Source organism: Phoca vitulina, unplaced genomic scaffold (assembly GCF_004348235.1).
Source record: "Phoca vitulina isolate PV1807 unplaced genomic scaffold, GSC_HSeal_1.0 scaffold120, whole genome shotgun sequence".
Taxonomy (NCBI): Eukaryota; Metazoa; Chordata; class Mammalia; order Carnivora; family Phocidae; genus Phoca; species Phoca vitulina.
In genome coordinates this window covers 231,723-255,269 of record NW_022589823.1, presented here as the reverse complement: position 1 = coordinate 255,269, position 23,547 = coordinate 231,723, and the positions used below count along the sequence as shown (strand labels likewise).

Below are 23,547 nucleotides of genomic sequence, written 5' to 3'. Positions count from 1 at the left end.
CACAAGCGGGAAAGATGGCAAGTACCCAATGGCCTCCTGGGGCATGAGGGATGAGGAGAGGGTGAGGCTGTCTGTGGCTGGGGAGCTGCCTGGGAGCCAGACCGCACAGAACTGGTCCCGGGAACCTGCGTCTGGCTTGACGGGACCAGGAGCCACAGGGGCCGCAGGCCCGAGTCCCAGAGGTCACCTGGCAGGGGTGCGCCTGAACCCACCTTCAGGCGGAGCTGGAGCCTGGCTAAGGTTTCAAGGCGGTAACTACGAGTTCCTAGGACGGAGGAGAAGACCCCACTTCTGGAGACAGCACATGGGAAGTTGAAGCACAGAGGCTGTGCGAGTCGGGCTCAGGGCTGCCGGGCGGTGGGGGGCTGGGCAGGCAGTGTGCTCTGACCGTCACTCGGGTTTCCATGAGACGCAGAGCTCACACAGCCCCCTGAGGGCTCCAGCCCTCTGCCCAGAGGATGGGCCAGCAGGGAGCCTGGGGGTGACCCTGGGGCCACGAGGTCTGTTGGCCTGGCTGCTCGGGGCTCCTGTCCTGCCACCTCTCCTGTCAGGTGCTGGTGCCCCTCCCGTGGGCAGAGTCCTCTCCTGTCTGTCCCGAGGCCCCAGGAGTGCACAGCTGTGTGTTGGTCAGGACCGCAGGGGACAGCAGGGGAGAGCGGGGCCCTGGCGGCGGAACTGGCCTGGGTTAGCTCCAGCACCGACCAGCTGGGTGGAGGAGGGCTCATCTGGTCTCCGCAGGCCTCCGTCCTGATCTGTAGGATGGGGGAATCAGGAGAGCAAGCGGCCGGCCACCAAGTGCTGTCCACCTCAGCTGGGGAGCATCACCATCGAGAACAACCTGGGGCTTCCCCACCCACCTGTCTGCAGCTCCGTTACCTCAATGCTCCCCTGGTGTCTCCATCGCCTCCCTGGCAGGTAAGCAAATGCGGTGCATCCGGCGGGTTGGTACAGAGCCCACGAGCACACGTGCTCCAGGCGCAGGCGGACGAATGCTCCCCGAGGCTGGAGCATCAGCAGTCCTGGCCCTAAGCTCTCCTACTGCCAGGCACTGGGTGCTTTTCATGAAGAAACGGCCACCCCAGCGGTGAGTCTCCCTCCACCCATGCACCAAGAATGTAAAGTGACGTCCGGCAGAGACTGGCTGGGCACACGGTGGTCCAGCAAGCAGATGGGCAGAGAGGCAGATGGATGGTGTCAGCTGGCCTCCCTCTTGTCTTGGTTCTGTCCTTAATTAGTCCAGCACTTCATCTCCTTGGGATGTAATTTCTACATTTTTTAAGGAAGGAGCAGAAAAAGTGCTAAGGGGATTCCTACTTTTTGAGACATTTTTGCCATTAAAAAATCAGACTCCCAGTACTCACAAGTGCCTCCAAAACACTGGGAGGGAGGGAGGCAGGGTGGAAGGAAAGGGAGGGCGCAGGGGGAGGGAGGGGCAGGTGTCCTGAGATGGACGGCTCTCTGTCCCTTGCCTTTTCCACTGAAGGTTGGATTGGAATACAAAAACAGACAAATCCTAAATGCAGACAGAGGCTAAAACTCACTGAGTTATCACAAGACGGGCGCGCTCTGCACCTGCCACTCACTGTCAAGAACAGACCACCATGTGGGCTCAGGCTGCGTTCATGTTTCCTCTCCTGTGAAATGCTTGTGTCTTTGCCCATTTTTCTATTGGGTTGACTTCTGCTCACTCACAAAAACTCCTTTTATATTTCAGATACTAATCCTATTTCAGTTGTATGTGCTGAGAAGATCTTTTTCCCACTCTCCTTTGGTGTCTTTAGAGAAAGATAATTTTTAAATTTTAATGTACTCAAATTCATTTATATTTTCTTCATGGTTTGTGCTCATATTTTGTTTACAAAACCTTTCCCTGACTTGAGAACAGAAGGATCTTCTCTATTTTCTTCTAAAAGTGCTGATTTCCTCTCTTGTGTTGACATTCTTGACACATGAGAAGTGTTTGGGTCATTGTTCCCACACGGATGACCACGGCCCGTCCTCGCCCCTGCCATCTGCACCGGCAGCTCCCTGGCCGGCGTGGGCAGGCCCCCGGCTCTCTGAGCGGCACACTGGCCCAGGGTTGCTCCCGGCGCCCAGACCCCGTCTCCAGCAGTAGGGCTCCACGGCCAGTCCACGCATCTGTCAGGACAGCTCTCCCAACCGTCTATTCTTTCCATAGGTATCTTGGTGATTCTTGGCCTTTGCTCTTTCATATAAATTTTAAACAGCATGTTAAATCCCTGTCAGGATTTTGACTGGAATTGTACTGCATTTGTACCTCGATTTGGGAAGAATCGAAGTTTTAAAGATATTTCATGTTCCTATCCATGAAATTGGTATGTTCCCCCCCCCCTTTTTTTTGTTTTTGGGCTTCTTTAACTTTCAATAAAGACAAGTTTTTTTTTTTTTAAGTCATCTTTTAATTATTGATTTCAACTTAATTGCTTTGTGGTGAGAGAGTATAGCCTCTATGATTCCAATTTTTGATAGATGGTGAGTTCTCTTTACGGCGTAACGTGTGACCCAGGTATGTAGACGTTTCTGGGACTTCCTTCCCGTTGTGTAGAATTGGGTTCACGCTGTATCAGTCACAGCAGTCACGGGCAGGCTGCCTACATGTCTGTCAAATTTTAACAAACCTTTATGATTGGTTAAGTTTTTCTTTACATGTATTTGAAGATATGTTTCCGGTGCATACAAGTTTTGAATTTATATCTTCTAGTGAACTGAGCCTTTATCAATACGTAAATGACTATAAATATAGAATTTGCCTTAAAGTTTTGTTTTCCCCCACTGATATTAATGTTGGTATGTAAGGTTTCTTGCGGTTAGTCTTTTCCCAGGATAGCTTTTCCTATCCTTTCAGTATTTCTGGGTCTTTATTCTTTAGGTGTGTCTCTTGGGGGAAAAAATGCTAGATTTTTTTCCCTGTTTTGTTTGCTATTTGTTTAGGGCTTTTTTTTTTTTTTTCTTTTTTAAAGTCTGACAGTCTTATTTTTTAACTGGAACATTACTTCTACTTTGATCATAATTACACATATAGGGACTAATTTCTGCCATTTTATTTTATTTTGCACCTGTAACTGTCCTGACTTCCTAAGGCTTCTTTCATGTTTTCACTCTTTTTCTTCTTTTGTATGGATTAGTTTCCCCCACCCCTCTTCCCTCTGCATCTGGGGGGAAGTCACTTAAGTAAAGTCTTTTCTGTCAGCGGTCACTTTGACATTTTAACACATACGTTTAAAGTCTAAATTCCGTAGCTTTGCCTCTTCTGGGACAACACAGTGACCGACAGGAAGCTCGAATTCCCCTGGATCCATCTGAAGCATACGTCTGCTATTTTTGTCCATTTGTTCTGTTCTGTCAATCCCACAAATTAGACAGCCTTGATGTTGACAACTGTTGCTTTCATTTACCTAAATGTTTACATTTTAATGGAGTCACAACCATCACTATTTCCTCAGCCTGTTCTTATGTGAATGAAACAAGCCCCTCTGTCCTGCATCTCTAGTCTTCCCTTCACAGTCACTGGCCTCCTGAAGCGCGAAACCTGTTGGTCACAGCTGTTTGTCTGAAAATGCTTGGATTTAGGTCCTTGGAAGATGCTCTTAAGACAGAAGCCTGGCTTGACAATTATTTCATCACGACATCACCTTCTGGCTTCCAGGGCGGCTGGTGAGACGTCCCTGCACCTTCTCTCATGCTCCTTTGTAACATTCCTTTTCTGACTACTTTGGAGATTTACTTTTGGTCTTGATGTTATGTGGTTTTACTTTGATATGTATAAAGTGGATTTCTTTTTATTTATCTTGTTTGGGATTTGTTGGGATTCCTGAATGTGAAGATTGGCTTCTTTTATTAATTCTGAGAAATTCTCAGTGCCTATCTCATAGAATCTTCCCTCACTCCGTGTGATGACCTCTTCTTGGGACTTCGATGGGATGAAAATGCAGATTCTGCCTCTAAGAGGGGCAGGCTGGGAGGAGGAAGCCAGGCACCCGATGGCTCAGCAGGAGAGTGACTGAGTTCACCTGGGGTGGGGGCAGGGAGACAGGGAAGATCTAAGGCAAGCTGGCCTCCTGCTTTTCCCACCCTGGGAGGTCGGGGTCCGGTGTGTGGGTACCTCCCCAGCACTCCGAGCTGCAGGATCCTGAGGAAAGAGCAGGGCCAAGGTGAGGCCCAGCAGCCGGTGGCCTGAGAGTGCTGGCTACTCTCTTCACCGTTTCCACTTCGAGGTGTCAGGAGTGGCCTCTGCACCATCCCCACGGGGATCTAGAGGAGGTGACTGGTGGTCATCAGGGGAGTTCCTGCACTCACAGTGACATGTGAGTGGACAGCTAGGAAACATCTTCCACGCAGGATGTAATGTGCATCTTCCCTCTTTTACTTCTGTTCCGACTCCCGTGTTACTGTCTCCCGCTACTTACTCCGAAGGACGCGCTTCCTGGAACTCCAGAACACGCTGGAAGCCAGGGGCTCTTCAGCTCGGGCAGGAGCTTTTGCGGCAATCACTTCCTTGTGTAAAACCGGTGGCCGTCCTGCTGCTAGCCCGCACTCAGTGCCAGGCGCAGGCGAAGGGGCGGAGGTGGCAAACCCTCTGTTGTCGCCTCTAACGCACGGCTTAGTTTCTGCTTGCTTCCGGTGCCCCTTAAATGAGGGCGTGTTACGGAGGGAGTGACTTGGATGCTCTGAAGACCAGCAACGAAGAATCACACGTGGGGGTCGGCTTGAAGCTAACTCATCCCTCCCGTGTGATCACATCGAGTAAGTGAAGAGACACAGGTACTGGGTGGGCAGGAGGACGGGGCGGTTCCCACGTCCGAGTCCCTGCTGCCTCCCCTGCCACGTCTGAAGCCACGCGGACCTGGGCAGGCTGCGTGGAGGTCAGGGGCAGCCGCCCAAGGGCTGCGGCGGTCAGGCCATGGCTGGGGCCATCCTCCCCACACCCAGTGTCCTGGTGCCTCTCCTGGGGAAGTCCAGGAGGATTCGGGCAAGACAACTGAGTGGCAGCGCAACCCTGCAGGGAAACTGGTGAGTCTCCAGGGAGGGTGAACCAGAATGCTCATCAACACCGGGCACAGAAAAAACACGTACAGTTTAGTTCTAGATAAAGTAACAATCAGCTCTAAGGAACATGTTTTCTCAGTCTGTGATTCGGGTCACAGGCTGCTGGAAGATCCTGTGCTGCGTGTCAGCCGCCGTGCCGTGGCTCACGTGTTTAAACCGCATTCAGTTATGTTACAGAATAAAGTAGTGTTTCCCACCATTATTACACCTGAGTTCTAAGAAACAAACCCTTAAAGTCCCCACTGAATACTAAGCTCAGATAAAACTCGCCTTCCTGGCCATAATCACCGATGTCACCACACATTTGTTTTATTTTGTTTTGGATGGAGTATCGACATGGTTGTCCCGTCTTCAACATCACGAGCCTGCAAGCCGCGCACTTCTCAGACTTCCCACTACTGAGTCCCAGCAGCTGCCCGGCCCCTGGGGCCAGTCTACACAGCGGAGGGTCCCGCACAGACAGCCGTTTCCTGAGAAGAGCCGAGTATCTCAGGTCTCTACCAAATGTAATGAGGCAATTATGCAATAGTTGGTTATAAGTCAGTTTAACCAATCTGAGAAAAAAGCCTGCGAAACGACCCACTTTGAAGAGATTCTGAGAAAATCACTTGGAAAGACACAACAACCAATTAATAGAAAAACCAGTCAGCCAGACTGAAGTGCGCATGCCCACAACCCCGGGAACTTCAGGCCAGAAACACTTCTCTGTCAGCTCAGAGGCTGCATGAAACCTCAGGCCTTTGTCGGTGGGTCTGTGGCTCCCGCCTCAAACCCAGAGCTGTTCTCTGGGGCCAACTGCCCTTTACTAGGGGCCACACCCCTGTGTTCCTGAGTTCCTGAGCTTTCAAAAAGCCAACGAGCCAGGTTTTCCAATCAGCTCTTGCACTTCTAGTGACACAAGACCGTCTGGCCCCACGTTAAATGAAGACTGTGCCGTCCCAGGAATTAGGCCTGTGACCCACTCGGCTTCCGCTCTGCTTGCCCATCACCCCCACTCAGGGCCGTCTGTCTGTGAGGGGCCGTGGGGCCTACCACCGCAGTGTGCGACCCACCCCTCGAGCGCTTACACTCTGCACGGCATTCCTGCGCTGGGGACGGGCCACCCCTTCTCCCAGGCTCTAACACCTGCATCCCCTCGGTCACAGCTGGCGGTTGCCCAGATGATGAGGTATGGGGCATCACCCACCTGGAGCTACGGGGTCTGCCCCTGCCTGCTGTGGCGGGTCTTGCAGACCGACCTCCACTGCTCCCTCATTTTCTTGGGCAACACTGTCAACCTCCTTACGGTGGAAGAAGTTTAACATTTTTTTAAAGCTGCCGATGGTTCTTTTGAGAAGGCTGAGTGGGTTCACACCTTCCCCACCTTCCCCACTCCTGGGATCTCTAAGAAACTCACAGCAGAATGAAGAGCATCCCTGATAGCATGGAACGGTATGTGGGGGTCACCAGCAGAGGCCAGGCTTTGACACGTGTCCTCAAGGGGAGGTTGAGGTGGCTATGTGCTCGGGTGGGCAGGCGGGGGACGGGAGTGAGCAGGTGGACAGAACTGGTGTCACCCCACCAACCAGCTAAATGCAGACAGCTGTGTCCCCGCCCAGCTTCTATCCAACAAGGAGCTAGGGCCCTGGCAGCACGTCCTGGGCAGGAGGAGAAGGACAGCTTCATGAGTGGGGGTGGCCACGGGCAGATAAGGGGACAGGTGACTTAGTGCTAAAGGCAGTCACCACCTAAACCCAGGAACCACGGAAAATGGCTTCGGGGCTGTGCCTGGGGTGGGGAGAGCCTCCCGCTCCACAGACTGCCCTTGAGGATTTTTTCAAGAAAAGGAAACCTTGCCAGTATCTCTTCTCTGCTCCGAGGAGAGTTCCCTGCCGTGGTAGTGAACTGAATCCCCACGCCCCCCACACTCTTATTTAGCCTCGCTTCATTTTAAAAAGCCCTTGCCTGCTCTGCCCGTACGTCTCACTGCCCACGTCCGCGCCCACCCAGTTCAAACTGCAGGGGTTTGCAGAAGAGGCGAGCCCTGTCAGCCTGGCGGCACCTCCCAGATACGAGTCTCAGATCACAGAGAACACAGGCCGGAAACGCTTTCTCGGGAGAGGCCGCGAAGCTCGGCGATCTTCACAACGATTTAGAGAAGAAAAAGGCTTCTCAAAATGAACACTGGGTTTGCTGCAGCTGCTGATCCCCAGCTCGGCCTTCTTGCCCTGGCCTGGTCCCCCTTCCCTCCCCCTTCCCTCCCTTCACGACCAGCTCCTGCAGGCCTCCTGGCCCCGTGCCCGGCGCGCGTCTAGATCCCTGTGGAGGGACGACCTTGGATCACAGCTGCTGCCCCGTAGCCACTGCACATTGTCCCCTTGGTCCCTGGGCCCCCGCACAGTGCATTTTCGGGCGTCCCCATCCTCAGCGCTGATACCGTCCTCAGACCGTGACGCACTCAGGGACGGCTGAGCAGGCCCCACGGCGGAGCACGGCTCCAAGGCTACAGTGAAAACCAAGGCCCCTTCTGTGGGCTTCTGTCCTCGGGGTGGGGGGCGTGGGGGTGCTGAGGGTGTTGTGTGGCTCCGGAAAGGGTAGCTTTACCGGACGTCCAAACATCCTCTCCAGCATCCCTTAGAGCACCTGTCTGATAGCGCGTCGCCTGACTTCTCAGGTGGGCGTAGGGCACCCCGCGGTCCCTGCCCGCTGGGGCGGGTGCCATGGGCAAAGCAGCCTTGTGGCCACCGCCGAAGGCCCTGTGTGCGGAGGAAAGCCCCAGAGTGCAGCAACAATGGAAACAATTTGACATCAGGCCAAGTCCTCCACACGAGTAGAATTAGTGCTAAGAGGTTAAAGGTTATTCAAGGTCATATGGATACGACACAGGTCGGGAACATTGAGAGAACGGTATTAATATTATTGTGTAATATTAATATTAGTAGCAAGTGACAGAGGCATGCAGGGGGTAACGGTGATGAGAAGAGAAGGCCAGGGAGGCAGAGTGGAGACTCACATCTGGGTGGGGGATGGCGTACTGTCCCTGGATCGTGTAGGCCTAGAAAGAGAGAGACACCGTCAGCTCGGGAAGCGGCCAGCCACACTTGTGCCCACCGGCGGCCCTCCCCCCGGGACAAGGGCTTTCTCAGGGCTGGGACTTCTCGTGAACAGGCCCCAGGCCCCGTGGTCAGAGCTTCCTCCCAGAGCGCGTCCTCACCTGCCCCCAGTAGCTTAGGGCACCGGGAAGTGCAGACTGGGGGCGTCCTGGCTCCAGGCCTCACCGGTGCCCACGGGTGTCTGGAGCTACAACCAGACGCATAAGCCAGGGGAGCTACAGCCCACTCGCTGGACAGCTGCAGGCTCGGACACTGGCCGGTCAGCAGGGAGGGCGAGGAGGCTCCCCACTCCCCCGGGGCTCTTAAAAGAAAACCCCTGCAAAGGATCCCACCCTGTTATAGACTCACTAATGGTTAACCTTTTGAAATTTCATCAGCTTTCAGAGTAAACACTTTTACAAAGTATTTATCCCAAAACCCAACAAAGGACCTTTAAAAGGTGACTCAAGACCAATTTTGTGAAAGCAGATGAAGAAATGCGCCCAAATCAGTCACAAGAGGGACCGACTTGTCTTGCAGCCTCAGAGGGCCGGGCAGCTATTCTCACGGGGGGCTGCATGTGCACGGCACCGCTCCCCGGGGGTCAGCGAGGGTCCCCGAGGCTTCACCTTCAAGACAGCGACTCAGACCAGCCACAGCTCGAGTGTGGGCCCCGTGCCTCCTCCCCCCACCCGCCCCCTCCTGCCTCAACAGTCCACCGGCTCCGATGCTCCCAGAAACTCACGGCCAAAACCAAACGAACCACAAGGTGTCAAGGGAGAGTAAAGACCAAAGTCTTGCCATCAGGCCTCACGTGCTGCGATGCGGAACGGGCCGCATCCAGCCCCGGGAAGCCACATTTGAGGCCCCAGCTTGGGGGCACAGGTGTGGAGGAACGTGGCTTCTGGCACCTGGCCACGTGGGTCCCCGTGCCACATCCTGAGTGGACACGTGATGCCCACCTGTGTCTGCACGTGTGCACCCAAGAGGGAAACCCCAGGTCAGTCTGAGCGTCACTTCCGTGGACTCCACACTGAGGGGTGGTGTCCAAGTTCTGCCAAACCGCATCTTTTGAATCTGCCGAGAGTTGTTGTCATAAACAACCCAACCTGGGAGTTAAAGGTCAGCCAGGCACTGGACGGGGACCACGGGAGGCGAGGCCCCAGTCTGGGTCAGGGTCTGCCGATGGCGTTCCATGGAGAAGTAAAGGGATCTTATCAGATGCAGCAAGTGTCCGAGTGGGCGCCCCCCACCCCGTACTTCTGTACACAGAGCTGCGAGGCCTCGTCTTTAGGTTTTGTGGAGATGCCACCAGGCAGGTCTGTGAAGGTCGGGGCCTGTTCCCCTCACGGCCCCGCACGTCCGAGTGAATTGCACACACTTCCTGACAGTGCAATTCTTCACCCCAGACGTTTCTGACTTATCTTTTACTCATGTAGGTAATTCTTAATCCTACTTGAAGTGTGTGGGCAGTTTACCAGGCTCTGTGGATGGCGGTAATAGCTAGACAGACAAAGGTTCCATCTGGATGAAACCCTCACCCTCTGTGAGCTGCCTGAAAGGCAGGGCTGGTGCTCCCGGGCGGGCCCCCACGGCGATGGGCGCCTTCCGGAGGTCAGCCAGGGAGAGGGGCGCAGGTCTCTCAGGTCTAGGTTCTGTGGCAGTGGGGTCGGGTTCTGAGGGGCCGCCTTCTGCACTAAATCCCACTCACACCCCACTGCTCAGCGTGTGCTGTGGTTCTTCTGTCCCCACGCAACCAGGGAGAGCCACTGGCGAGACCTCGCTGTCCCCGGCGCACAGGTGCAGATGACGGCCCTGATGGCCCGGGGCCGTGCTGGGCGGGGCCCGTGGGGCCTCCCTTTTCAAAAAGACCTGCGCTCTCCCACACGGTGCCACTGCGGGTTTGTCCACGTGTCAGGGGAAAGGTGCACAAGGCCCCGCTGTGCTGCTACCCTGCCTCCTCCGGCCTTGCCTTCTGACCTGTAAAATGGGGGCGTGCCCACATCTTGGGGCTGCAACAGGAGGGAGCAGGGACATGAAGGGTCCAGACAGCGGGCAGGGCTGCTGGGAGACTGGGAGGGAGGCCCACAGCGGATGCCTGAGGAAGCCGGGCACCGTGGACAGCGGCCTGCCCTGAACCACGCAGGCCCCGTGGGGTCCCTCCCTGTGGGAAGAGGCCCACAAGCTGCTCTTGGAAATGCAGGCCCCAGCCTCTCACCTAACGTGTGAAGTCAACCTGCAAGATCTGATAAGATTCCTTTAACATGTGGATAAATCTTTATTTGCTGCTTTGTTAATGATAAAATCATGATCACTCTCGCCTGACCTGGGTCACCTCTGGGAATTGCCCGTCTTCACTCTCCCTCGAACAAGGACACATGTCACCACCAACTGGACGCAGAGCTCCTCCAGGCACCACTGGCTGGGCATCTTCCAGGGCTCTCTACCCACGCCGTGGTGCCCCTGAGGGGTGTGGCACAGGTGCCCGATGGTGGCAGGTGGGCCCTTGTGGGGCAGTGGCTACAGCCCCTCTCCTGGGCTCTCTCTAGGCCCTGCTAATGAACTGCCGGCCTCAGACACAGATTTCTCTGTAACCCCTGGCCTCCCAGGCTCCTTGCCGGCAGGGGAGAAAGGAGGTCAGTGGCTCTGGGCCATAGCCACAGGTGTGCAGAGCAGGTGTTCCTGACCTGGCCGATGCGGGGCCTGGCGGAGCGCGAGGGCCATTGCTGTGACCGGCAAGGCTCCTGCCTGGCTGGGCACCTTTCCCTTCCCTTGCTCCCAGAAACTCCTCTGTGGAAAGTCAGGAATGTGCATTTCAGGGGAAGCAGGACCCTGTTCCTGCAGCTCCAGCTGCTTCAACTTGGAGCCACAGGGTCACCGGTAACGCTCCTGGCCCTTCTACTAAGGCTTCTTAAGGACACTCAGGAGCTAGATTGGGGTGAGCGTTGCACAGGCAGACCAGGGTCCTTCTGTGCCAGGTCAGGGAGAAGACGCTTCCAGGGCCCAGTGTCTACGGGATGTCTGCCGTGGCCCTGTCTGTGTGCCCGACCCTGTGCCCGGCAGCGGGCTGGGAGAGCTCTGCGTCCAGCGTGGGTGGGGTGGGAGACGTGCACGTGACAGGGGAGAAAACCTGAGTGCACTAACGGGCAGCGGCGGGGGCTGCAGTAAGAGGCTGAGGTTGGCAGTGGAGGCCGCGAGCGGGTCGGCTCTTACCTGACCACCTGCAAAAATGACAGGGGTGGAGGCGGGCTTTGGGCGGTAGGGGATGGTGGCACCTTTCGGTGGGGACTAGGAAAAGGGACAGGAGAGGGAGACAGAGCATTAGAGCGGCTTCCCAGCGCCAGGACCTGCTGACGGGGGCCTCCTTCCCAAGCCCGCCCCCGCCGCACCACCCGCCCCGCCCTGTCCCCCAGGCTGCAGCAGCCCCAGAGGGTGGGGACACCCTGCAGCAGGAGGGCAGCCTGACAGGGACCCTCCACAGGGCCACCTCTCTCCTCCAGGTAGCCACTGCCCTAAGTATGCTCCCACCTGGCGCCACCACCCCCACAGAATGCGGGGCGGGGGGCGGGGGCTCCGTGGCAGTGTGCACCGTCAGTTCCTGACGAGCAAGAACGGAGGCCGAGACCCTGCCCGTGCGCAGATGGACGGGTGGCTGCCTGCGGACCAGGGTGCTGTCGTTCCACACTTGGGTCAGCCTGGCTGCTGTCCTCTGAGAAAATCTCCCTCCCTCTCTCCCATGCTCAGGGGAAAGCCAGGCTTTACGGGCGGCTTGGCCATGGGGGCTCATGCCCAGTGCCCCAAAGGCTTCGCGGGGCCAGGCTTGTGATGCTCAGTAGGCATCATCACAGGACAGCTAGAAACATCCGATTTCACTATTCATAAAAAGAAGCAACTTTTAAAAAAAGCTTAGAGTCCAAATTCAGTATTTTATAGTCGTGATGAGCTTTGCTATAATTTCCTTTGCTTATTCTGTGCCCAAAAGTATAGGATTTTTATCTTGGGGTGAATGATATTCTCAAGTACCAGAAGTCTGCCCGATTCTGATTGAGTCGACTGAACTCCTCGGTCAGAGGCAATCAGGGTCCTCCCTAGTCCGGCCACGCGGCAGTCTTCCCTGGGAGCAGAAGCCACAGGGCTGGCCTGGGTCAGCACCACCACCAGCCAGAGGCAGAGGGTGGGGGCCAGGACAGCCTGTCCCTGCTGGGAGGTCTCGAGACCGTGGTGCCCTCAGGCCCAGCCCACACCCTGGGCTATTGGGTGTGACCTCATAGTGCCCCCCGAGAGACACAAAGCAATGTGGGGCAGGCTCAGCACACCGGGTGGCAGCTTCAACTCTGCAGTCCAAGCCATGCTGTGTGATCATGGGCACACTGTGTGACCCTGACTCCACTACATGACCTTGAGCACGTGGTTTGACCTTGACATGCTGCCTGACTTTAGGTGTGTTGTGTGACCTTGGCCGAGCTGTATGACCTTGGGAACACCATGCAGCCTTGCTGTAAAGCAGGAAGGGCTGCTGAGGGGCCTGAGAGCTGACTCCGTCTGGGGTGATGCTGGGCCCCCAGGGTAGGCCGGTCTTCAGTGCTCCTGCTATTTACAACCAGATGCCTCCAGAATCATCTCTGTGCAGCCGGGGGTCACTGCGGCCTCAGAGGACACTCGGTTCATGGTGGCAGACCCATGACTAAACCGAGCTTGGGGGAGTGAGGTTCTCACTGCACCAGCAGGGAACTCAGTCCAGCTATGCCCCGTCCCTGAGCCGGGCACCTCGCTCCGTGCCCTCTGGCCCCACGGACTGCAGCGCCCTCCATCCCAGCACCATGAGCTTGTGATTCCGGCGCTCGCCGATGTCCTCTGACAGGAGAGGCCCTGTGAGCACGGCGCCCCCGGTGCCCCCTGGGGCACAGTGGGCACTGCCGGGCAGGCTTTGCCGTGAGACCTGTGCTCTCCACGGGGCCCCACTGACCTGCCCCCACCTGAGGGCAGCCCTCGCAGAGGCCATTTCAAGGGTGTGGGGCTAAGTGCTGTATGACCTTGGCTGAGCTGTATGACCTTGGCCAGAACTAAGTCTGGAAGTCCTTTAATCTTTGCTCTATTTGTCCAGCTATTCTTCACTTAAAAATGGGCCCAACCATTTCTAGGTGCAGTGGCTCCTCGTCCCCTGGGGAGACAGCAGCTCTCCGACCTCTGAGAGCTCCATGGCCCGAGCAAGAGTGAGGCATCGCCTCGGCCCTGGGTCTGCCGTTCCCATTCGCCACGCGCACTTGCTTCACAGTTGAGTCTCGCGTGAGCCTCCAGCCGGCGGGAACACAGCCCTGGGGCACCAGCACCCACAGCCTGTTTCTATGGGCCACGTCTGACCATGAATGTGGTGCCGGCAATGCCGCTTGGGAGGAGTCCTGAGGAGACCGACAGTCTTATTCTAACCCTTGTTCGTGGACATGGGAGGCTGTGTCCCTCCTGGAACTGTTCATGTGACCTTGCACTCTGACGTGGCCGCTGCCGCTGCCGCTCAAGATGCGTGTGCTTTCTCGCCGCCTCGGGCATCCGCCAGTGCGAGGGAGCGCACGGCCCTGCTCACCGCGGGCCCACATGGCGCCGCCGGGCTCCCAGCGGCAGGGGCCCGAAGGAACACAGACCGGCACCGTCTCCATGACCAGTGGCTGGGGACCATCAGGACACCAGTATTTAGAAAAATAGTTTTGATTTCACAAAATAGTACACTTTGGGAAAATAAATCTATGTAATTTTTTTAAAGAGCTGGACGTGGGTTTGAGCACCAAACAGAGGACAAAAGAGGGCGGAGCCCACAGACACCGGCCGAGGCACAGGGCCTCCCTCACGGCAGCTGCCGGGGCCTTCGTCGGAGGCCGAAGTACTTCACTGTAGCTTGAAGACCAGCAACTGTGGGAGCTTCAGTGAATCCTGCTGCATTTGGGGTATTAGCTGAAATTTAAATCTCAGGGTTTTTTCTCAAAAAAATTTCAAGAGAGGCTTTTGTCTTGCTCAGCTGTATCTTCGCTTCTGCTTTGGTTTTAACCATTTTGTTTATTCCTCTCTGTCTTTACAGTTTGGGCATTTTCGTGTGCTTTTCCTCCTTTGTGCCTTGGTGGGGCTCCGACGCCTGCAGGCGTGGTGAGCGCGGGCCTCCTGCCTCCCCTCCCTCCCACCCCAGGGCAGCAGGGCCTGCCCACAGTGGGCAGCGTGTCCGGCGCAGACCGGCACCGAGGGTAAGGCCCGACCCTTTACCGGACGCCCCTCCCACTGCAGACTAATGACTGCTCATCCGACTGCCTCCTGACACACCCTTTCCCCGGCCCCCCGGCCGAGACGATGGACATGCCCGAGAGGACTGGCACCCACACACCCAGCGCGGCTCTCACTTAGGTCGCCTTGGGCCTGGGTGCGGTCTCGGGTCACGCTCTTGACCCCTGGCCCCCACACGGCCCTGACCGTGTGAATTCTCAGGGCCCCAGCCACATGCCACAGCCAACACGAAGAACCACGGCTGAAGAAGCCACGGGTAGTGTGGCGCGAGGGGTAGGCTGGCAGTGAGCCCTGGGTGCCCAGACGGTACCTCCAGCATGACCACACAGATCTGCTTGACGCACTGGATGATGGCGTCAGGGGTCCCCGAGATGGTCACTGCCCGCTCTGTGGAGTTGGGCAGCATGTCCCCGGCCACCTGGACCTGGGCACCTGTGGACTGCAGAAACAAGACATTGGAAGGGGAACGGCAGGGGAGGGGCTGGTGGCGGCGGCAGCCTGCGCTGAAGCAGAGCTCCTGGGTGCGGGGAGGGCATCACGTCGAGGGCACAGTGCATGGACACCCACCCCAAGGGCCCCACGCCCCCTGGCCCCTCAGCCCTCTGCTTGTTCCCTGGGGCCCCGTGGCGGGGCTGCGCGCCTCAGCCCACCGCTGCCCAGCACGGCCTGGCGCAGGGACAGTGATGCTGGAGAAGAGGCGTCTTAACCTGCAAGTGGCATTTGCAGAGATGGAGACAGAAATGGAGTCACTTTTTTCAAATACTTTATCTCCCCTGTGGAGTTGTAGGTCACAGAGGAAGATGGATTCTAGAGGGGCCTAAGCTCTGTGGCTGCCTTTCCGTGATGGAATCACGACAGGCGGGCCTCTCTTCTGGGAGAGGGAAGGATTCCTTTCTTTGAATAAAGGAACATGAACATAAAGTCTGCACCTCACCAGCCCTACTGGTCTGCTCAGGCCTGGCGGGCCCTGGAGGCACCTGCCTGGGGGCAGAGGGCACAGCCTCCATGGCCTAGAGCCACATGACTGGGTGGCAGGGTGTGGCCCCCCGCCCCATCATGGGGGGGGCGCTGCCTATCCCTGGTTGGGTTGCACAGCCCCCCGTGCAGGGGCCCGGCCCCTCTGCATGACACTGTGAGTGGTCTGTGCACATTCCAGGGGCTCCCAGAGCCCACCCTTTGCTTTCTGGATGGCTCTCCCCTACTGTAAGCTCCACGCTGGCACGGTTCGCAGTGCTGGGCCTCCCCGGGGGCAGGGCGAGCTTCCCAGGGGTGGGCCTTACCCACCCAGTGGTGGGGCACCAGCAGCCAGAGAAGGTTCTGTTACCTCCCTGATCTCCTTGATCTTGGAGCCGCCTTTGCCGATCAGGGACCCACACTGGCTGGCGGGGACCACCAGCCTCAGTGTCACCGGGGGCTTGCTGGTGGCAGGGCTGTTGCTCATCGAGTTAATGATGTCCTGGGGAGGTAGAAGGACACACGTGTGGGCCTGCTGTGTACACACCGGTGAGTGCAAAGGCCGGGCTCGTGAGAAAGCGGCTGAATGTGCTCCAAGGACTGGCGGGCCAGGGTCCCTGCCCCCACAGGCCCATGGTCAGTGGAGGCGGGGGGAGGACAAGCGTGGGAATGCGAGTGCTCTGAATGTGTCTCTAAATAACTTTTGGCAACTTGAACAATATTGGAAACGCATGAAAACCTTGACGTAAGTCGCTGATAGAGCACACAGACGTGCCCCAGACGTGTGAGTGCGCGTGTTTCTACGGGCCAGCAGCAGAGCCCCCAGGTCCAGCCTGTAGCCAAGCTCCCATGCCGGGGCAGGAGCCGTGGGGGGCGGCTGGGGCTCATGCTCGGGCCTCATGCTCGGGCCTGTCCCCAGATGGCCAGCAGCCGGGGGAGCCCCTGGGCAGCAGAGGGGACAGGGGAGAAGAGAAGTCCTTGCAGCTAAGCAGGGCATCCCTGGTGGGCCAGGCTGTGCCCACGTCCAGACACAGGGACGTGGGGCCGGAGGACCAGTGGAGACCGTGTCCTCCCCCCGCACACAGGGTCTCTGGGGCGCATCTTACCTCCTCGAACTTGTAGGCGATCATGGCAAAGGCCTTGAAGATGGCGTCCGTGGGGCCCGTGATGGTCACGATTCTTTCCGGGCAGTTTCCCTCAGAGATGTTGATCCTGGCACCGCTCTGGAAGGAGGCGAGCACACCCGGGCCAGGGTTAGAGTCGCGGGCAGTACCAGGCTGGGTTCTTCAGGCCTCCTGACAGCCACGGGCAAGCCTCCACGCTGCACGGTGAGGCCCCCCCAGCGCCGTCCTTCACAGTGTGGACAGCTGCCACGCTGCGCCCCCCACAGCCCCCCACAACAGAGGGGGTGTGCAGGTCAGAGGGAAGGGGCCTGCTGCCGCTGGGGGGTGGCCGTGGGCACGGCAGGGGCCCCCGCAGGACAGGACTTCTGGCCTCCCGCCTCCCGCCTGCCCACAGACGGGACACCACCGAGGACCAGCCAGCTCACCTCCTCACGCATCTTTTTCACAGTTTCTCCTTTCTGGAATAAAGATTCAGACAACAGGGTGAGGCGTCACTCCGGGCTTCCACCACAGGCGTGCGGAGGGTCTGGGGTGGCAGCATGGGGTGGGAGCACAGCCTCGTGCACCAGGTGCCCCAGGCCAGTGAGCAGCAGTCCCGGGGCGGGGGGGTGGGGTGGGGACGAGAGCCTGATGCACCCCCAGCCCCCTGAGCCCCACCACAAGCTGGCAAGGGGCCCTTCAGAGGAGGCGCCGGGTGCTGGCCCGCTCGGCGCCTGCTCTGCGGTGGTGTCATATCCCTTGTCTTCGTCACGGGCAAAGCAGGGCCAGGCCGGGGCGGGGGGGACACACCCCAGGGCCCTGGTGGAAAGACCTGGACTTGGAGCACAGAAGTGCCCGCTGGACACCAGGGGGCCTGGACACGGTGGGATGCCAACCACGGGTAGGTGGCGCCCTGCCCCGGCCTCGGCCACAGGCTTTCAACTCCCAGATCCGCGCTCACTTTCCCCCTGGCGCGCTTTTATTTTGGAGGGAGATATGAGAGACGACCCACCACCACCCACTGACTAGGGGGGAGAGTGCTCTGGAGAATGCCAGTGACTCACGCTCACCGGGCCCTCACACCCGGGAAGGACGGGCCACAGGGCAGTGGGGCAGTGGGGGCGGGGCTGCCCGGTGACCAGCCGGGGCCTTGCCAGGCGGGCCGCGGGATTCCACTGGAATCCTTGCGCGTGGTGTGCACCGCGGTGTGGCTCGCCGCCCAGCGCAGGCCTGGTGGCCCTGTCACCTCGTCAGGGACCCCAGCAGAGCAGAGTTCACTCAGTAGTTACCTTCCCGATGATGCTTCCAACTTCCTGTAGGAAAGGAAGCACAGAAAGATGATGTCATAGAGCAGAAGGAGAGACGGCCCGTGACAGACCCTGAGAGACCCACGTGTGCTGGGAGCGAGGATGGGGGTCAGGACAGTCAGGAGCGAGCATGGTCAGGCCACCTGTGCAAAGGCCCTGAGTCTGAGGGCTCCTGGGTGCCCGTCTGACCTCGGTTAGTCCCAGGCCCTGCCTCTGACAGACACACAGACGAGCAGAATCAGAGCGGCCGGCTCCCTACAAACAAGTTAGGAGGCACCACTTAAGGCCTCAAGAAACCCTGCAAGAAACAGATAAAACATAAAATCTCCCCCGATTTTGTGATGTAAAGGTAATTAAGCACTGCTACCGCTTTTTCACCTTTTAGAAAGTAGACTATGCAAAGACACGCTTGAACACACCGCCCCAGTTCCGAAGCCTGGAGCCCATGATGGTGCGGACACACGCTCCTGGCCAGGCCTGCTCCTCACGGCACCTCCCGCCTCGTCAGGCCCACTGGGCACTGCGAGCCAGCCCGCTCCTAGCCCCGGGAATGACCTTTCAAAGTCAAACTCATTTCCCTTATTACAGGAAGTCCTCAGCAGCTACAACAGTCCTGGTGAAGGCCCGAAATCCTGCTGGGCCGTGGGAGGGTGCGTGCCGCAGGGGCGGCTGAGGCAGCAAAGGGCAGCTGAGCCCTCCGGCGGCCGCGGCGCCGCTCCTCCTGGGGCAGAGTTGGTGCCTGAGGCTGCTGCGGTCCCCGGACGTGGGGCCCTCTGTGGTGCACTCCCAGCTTCTGACAACCTCAAGCAAATGCCACCCACACGTGGGAGGAGCAAAGCTGGTCGCCGTCTCTCCATTGCAGAAAGGGATCTCTGGGTGTGAGCCCTGACCCCCCCGCCCCCCCAGGGAGGGCGCCTCGCCTGGAGATCTGGGAGGAGCAGCACCACCGGCCCCGCGGCAAGGAGACCACAAGGATACCAGACACAGCCCGATGGAGGTGCGAACCCTGTGCTGTTGGGCTGGAGTTGGGGGGTAGGAACTCATGGGGTCCAGTCTATAAACATGGAAATAAATTTTATGCATATGTGTGTATACACACACTGTGATCGTATATACACACGCATGTTCAATAAACACATACGTGTAGATATCCCCCACTCACAAGAGTCGGGGCTCTTTGGAGAAATGGCTGACTCCAGGACCACGGCAGGGAAAGCACAAGGGCGTCATGAGAGTGTTTTGTGCCAGAAAGCGAGCTGGCACTGGGTGAATGACAGCCCACGTCATGAGGACACAGGAGCCAGCTTGGAGGGGCTCCCGGTGGCTGAGTCAGGGTCAATATGAGCATCAAAATGAGTCATGACAGCGACTGAGTCCACGCAGACGTGCATGAATGAGCGGATGAATGGCCGCTGAGGGGTTCTCGCAGTGTCCGTGGGCCCCGAGCAGCATCTAACAGCAGCTCTGGGTGAAGGACCAAGGGCTCAGTAACGGAGGCCCTGAGATCTGCGCCCCTGATGGGAGAGCTCCTGTGACTCCCACCAACAGTGAGGAAACCTCAGAAAAGCCGCCTTGAGGAAGGGCAGGCATTTTCAGAGGTGAAATGCAAAGGAAGAGCAGGGAGACTCCTCCAGGTTGGAGACCACCAGAGATGCTCTGGGATGTGGAGGCCTGACCACTCCCCCTCCACCGCGTGTCCTGTGGTGAAGGGCAGGCTGGGACGATTGGTGACCTGAACAGGGCCCGAGGCGAGGGGCTGGGATGTACTGGTGTTGGTATCCTGACGTGGATGGGGCACTGCGCCCTCGTTTGTAGGAAATACACACTAAGGTGTTCAGTGACGGGCATCAGGTTGCAATGAGTCTCAAAGGGTTCCAGGCGAAACGTAATTTGGAGTGGGCTGCAATGCTTTGTCAGCTTGAGACGGCTCAGGGTTTACAAAGCAGACCCCGGCGGTGGGCACGCCCTCCCTTGCCTCCCAGCTGGTCTGACACAGTGGCCTTGGGCTCCATACCTTTCCATGCATCAGCAGACGGATTGTCAGGGTCACGTTCAGGCCACCTTCTGAGACCTTCGACTCCATCTTTCTCCCAAAATGCGGCTGGGAGTAGTGGCTTAAGGTGCCGAGGGTGCCGTGAGGAAGGACAGATGGGGCCCAGATGGCGTCACCTGGAAAGGGAAGGCAGAGCGGCTGCCAGCTGAGAACACGGTCAATGGCCAACACAGGTCGGGGTGTCCTGGCCTGCTAGGACCTTTGGCCTCTGGGGGTGGGTGGGCGTGGGGAGGGTCCAGGTTCTCCTCCAGGCTGGATCCCGAGGGACAGGTCAGCCCAACACAGTGTACAGGGTGGCCTCCGAGACAGGCACCAGTGAGGATTAGAAGTGAAGGTCAGGTGGGGCCAGGGCTCAGGGCGCAGCAAGGGGAGAGGGTAGGACCAGGAGAGGTTCCAGAATAGACGGGAGAGGTCTGCAGAACCAGATACTCAGGCAAGCCCAGGCCCAGATGCGGGAGGCCCCATGGGCACACCAGACCTGACTGCAGCCTGGGAAGGGATGCTTCACTCAGCAGGCAACACAGGTCACAGGGGGTGGGCTGTGTGGGTAGCCTTCCTGGGAGGGCCAGCAGTCAGGGCAGCAAATGGGAGCTGGAGAGCCACCTGCCTGGGTGCGTCTGGATGTCTCACAGTGCGGGGAAGTTGCTGGGTGCCAGGGTCCACAAGGGTCAGAGAGGAGGGGAACGAGGGCAGGATGGGACATGGGGCATGAGTGACCCCCAGGGGAGCGGGGAGTGGCCAGTCCTGGAGGGGGTGGGTAGGCCGTGGGGCAGTGGTCACAGGGTCTGACAGCAGGGTGCTGCCGGGGGCACAGGGAGGGAAGGAGGCCTGCCTGGGGGAGATTCTGGATGACCCGGGGCCAGGGGTTCCCAGGAGGGGCACCAGGTAGACCCCGCGGAACAGAGTGCCACAGGCCTCCTGCAGCTGCACACACCTGCCCGGGGGCACACCTGAGAGGTGGGTGGGGTGCCTGGGCCATGAAGGAAGGATGAGGCCTGGGGCCAACTCTGCCAGCACTCCCCACATACGACCCCATGCTTGGTCTAAGTCCCTCAGGAACAGTAACAGTGAAACCTGGGCATGCCCCCCATCTGGGGGTCTGGACACCAGCCCTTTGATGTGACCTGTAAGGATGGGAGGCTCCGTCCACACACAGGAGAGACCACAAGTTAGAAAAGCAAGATTTTCCTTTAACCTTGTAGGTTTTGGGGGGGCAAAACTATTTCTTTTTCCTCATCAAAATATTTCTGCTGAAAAATATGCTTCAAGGAAAATACAAAAATAAAGCACAGAACAGCACATTCTGCCTGCTGGTGGTGGAGGGCGCGTGCACAGATGACAGAGGCAGACACATTTCTGCGTTAACAGACGCGCACGTGACAACGTATTCACACGTGCCGTAACAACTCAAACTATTAGTCCTCGTTATGGATTAGACAACGATGCTTTTGAACAAGGACTCTGACATGAAGATCTAAGACCTGGCAAAGGCAAGTTTTAAAAACCACCCCTACAAATTAAGGTGGTCTCTCTCCACCGCCCAACACGGAGCCACTGACCACTTGTGGCTATTTGTATTTGAAATAAGAGACTCGCCGGCCGCACTTAGAGTTGACCAAGCAGCCCCATGTGGCCGGTGGCTGTGCGGGGAAGGGCACAACAGAGAGCGCTGGTCTCGGGCACGGTGGTCCTGCCGGACAGCACGGGGCGCATGGACACGGCAGCAGGTCTGGCTGGAAGAGGGCGCTCTGGACAGAGACCCTGGGCAGGAGAGGAGACATTCAAGCTCAAGGGACTGGTGCGGCACCAAGTTCACGACGCTCCCTCCTGCACAGACACCCTGCAGCAAGCGGGGGTAGCAGCACCAATGGAGCGGATCGGGCGCTGGGCACGCGGGATGCCAGGCCTCCTGTTTAATTAGAAACATCTCCTCCTGTGTGGGGCGGCAGGGCCCTGCAGCCGTGGTTACGTAAATGTTTCCAGCCACAGCGGAGAAAGTGGGTCAGCGAGTGCCGGGGAGCTTCAGGGTCCAGGCTGTCGACTGCCATCAGTCACACAGGCCAGCGAGCTGCCACGGAGGCCGCTGCCTGCCTTCATCACGAGGCCGAGGGCGAGCAGCACAGTGCCCTCTGTAGACTGCTGGGGACAAGGAGCGGCCCTGGGTGGTGGTGAAGGTCACCTGAGACTCAGCGCCCTTGACCTTGAAGAACCCACCCTATGCCAGCCACCAAGGGGCACCGGGCGAGTGGCTCCCCCAGGATCACGACCTCGGGTCGTCCTCTATTGGTCCTGCTGGGCCCTGGACAGCTGGTCATCAGGGGCGGGCCCGAGAATGCCGGGCCTACTCCCCCCTTGGAGCCACCCCTGCAGCAGAGTCCAGCAGCAGCACTTGGGGTCACACTCACCCAAAACCAAGCTGATAGGAAATGGTCAGAAAAAATCTCTTTGCCAGGAAGGACCCCACCTTCTGTTCTCTGCAGTGCTGGGAACTGAATATATTTGTAATTCACCCAGTGGGAGGGAGAGGGGACACAGGCACGGTCCCCTGCAGGGCCCGGGAGGAAGCCCGCCCGCGTGGCCCTGTGCCAACACCGTCCACAGATGTGCCTCGGCTGGAACGCAGCCTGCGCCCCATTCCCACAGCCGCCACAGCCGCCACAGCCACCACAGCCGCCACAGCCAGCCACAGCCGCCACAGCCACCACAGCCACCACAGCCGCCACAGCCACCACAGCCACCACAGCCGCCACAGCCGCCACAGCCAGCCAGAGCCGCCAGAGCCGCCACAGCCGCCACAGCCACCACAGCCACCACAGCCAGCCAGAGCCACAGCCACCACAGCCACCACAGCCACCAGAGCCGCCACAGCCAGCCAGAGCCACAGCCACCACAGCCAGCCACAGCCGCCACAGCCAGCCACAGCCACCACAGCCACCACAGCCGCCACAGCCAGCCACAGCCAGCCACAGCCAGCCACAGCCACCACAGCCACCACAGCCGCCACAGCCGCCACAGCCACCACAGCCGCCACAGCCAGCCACAGCCGCCACAGCCACCACAGCCACCACAGCCGCCACAGCCACCACAGCCACCACAGCCGCCACAGCCGCCACAGCCAGCCAGAGCCGCCAGAGCCGCCACAGCCGCCACAGCCACCACAGCCACCACAGCCAGCCAGAGCCACAGCCACCACAGCCACCACAGCCACCAGAGCCGCCACAGCCAGCCAGAGCCACAGCCACCACAGCCAGCCACAGCCGCCACAGCCAGCCACAGCCACCACAGCCACCACAGCCGCCACAGCCAGCCACAGCCAGCCACAGCCAGCCACAGCCACCACAGCCACCACAGCCGCCACAGCCGCCACAGCCACCACAGCCGCCACAGCCAGCCACAGCCGCCACAGCCACCACAGCCACCACAGCCGCCACAGCCACCACAGCCGCCACAGCCAGCCACAGCCAGCCAGAGCCACAGCCACCACAGCCACCACAGCCAGCCACAGCCAGCCACAGCCACCACAGCCACCACAGCCAGCCACAGCCACCACAGCCGCCACAGACAGCCAGAGCCACCAGAGCCACCAGAGCCACCACAGCCAGAGCCACAGCCAGCCAGAGCCGCCACAGCCAGCCACAGCCACCACAGCCGCCACAGCCAGCCACAGCCACCACAGCCGCCACAGCCGCCACAGCCACCACAGCCACCACAGCCGCCACAGCCAC

The 23,547-nt window shown here is 58.8% G+C and overlaps 1 protein-coding gene across 4 annotated transcripts in view; it reads right to left on the bottom strand.

The window, feature by feature from the left end:
- PCBP3 (poly(rC) binding protein 3) overlaps window positions 1-23,547 on the bottom strand; it is a 264,553-nt gene that overhangs the window by 11,280 nt on the left and 229,726 nt on the right. For 3 of the 4 annotated variants that reach the window (XM_032398764.1, XM_032398766.1, XM_032398765.1), the window contains 8 exons: window positions 19,784-19,938; window positions 17,752-17,775; window positions 16,909-16,941; window positions 16,466-16,582; window positions 15,730-15,861; window positions 14,716-14,844; window positions 11,283-11,426; window positions 8,060-8,101 (listed from right to left, as the gene is read on the bottom strand). In XM_032398764.1, coding sequence (XP_032254655.1) covers window positions 8,060-8,101; window positions 11,283-11,426; window positions 14,716-14,844; window positions 15,730-15,861; window positions 16,466-16,582; window positions 16,909-16,941; window positions 17,752-17,775; window positions 19,784-19,938 — 776 coding nt within the window. The remainder of the gene's footprint in view (window positions 1-8,059; window positions 8,102-11,282; window positions 11,427-14,715; window positions 14,845-15,729; window positions 15,862-16,465; window positions 16,583-16,908; window positions 16,942-17,751; window positions 17,776-19,783; window positions 19,939-23,547) is intronic. The other variant, XM_032398767.1, reaches the window with a different exon arrangement.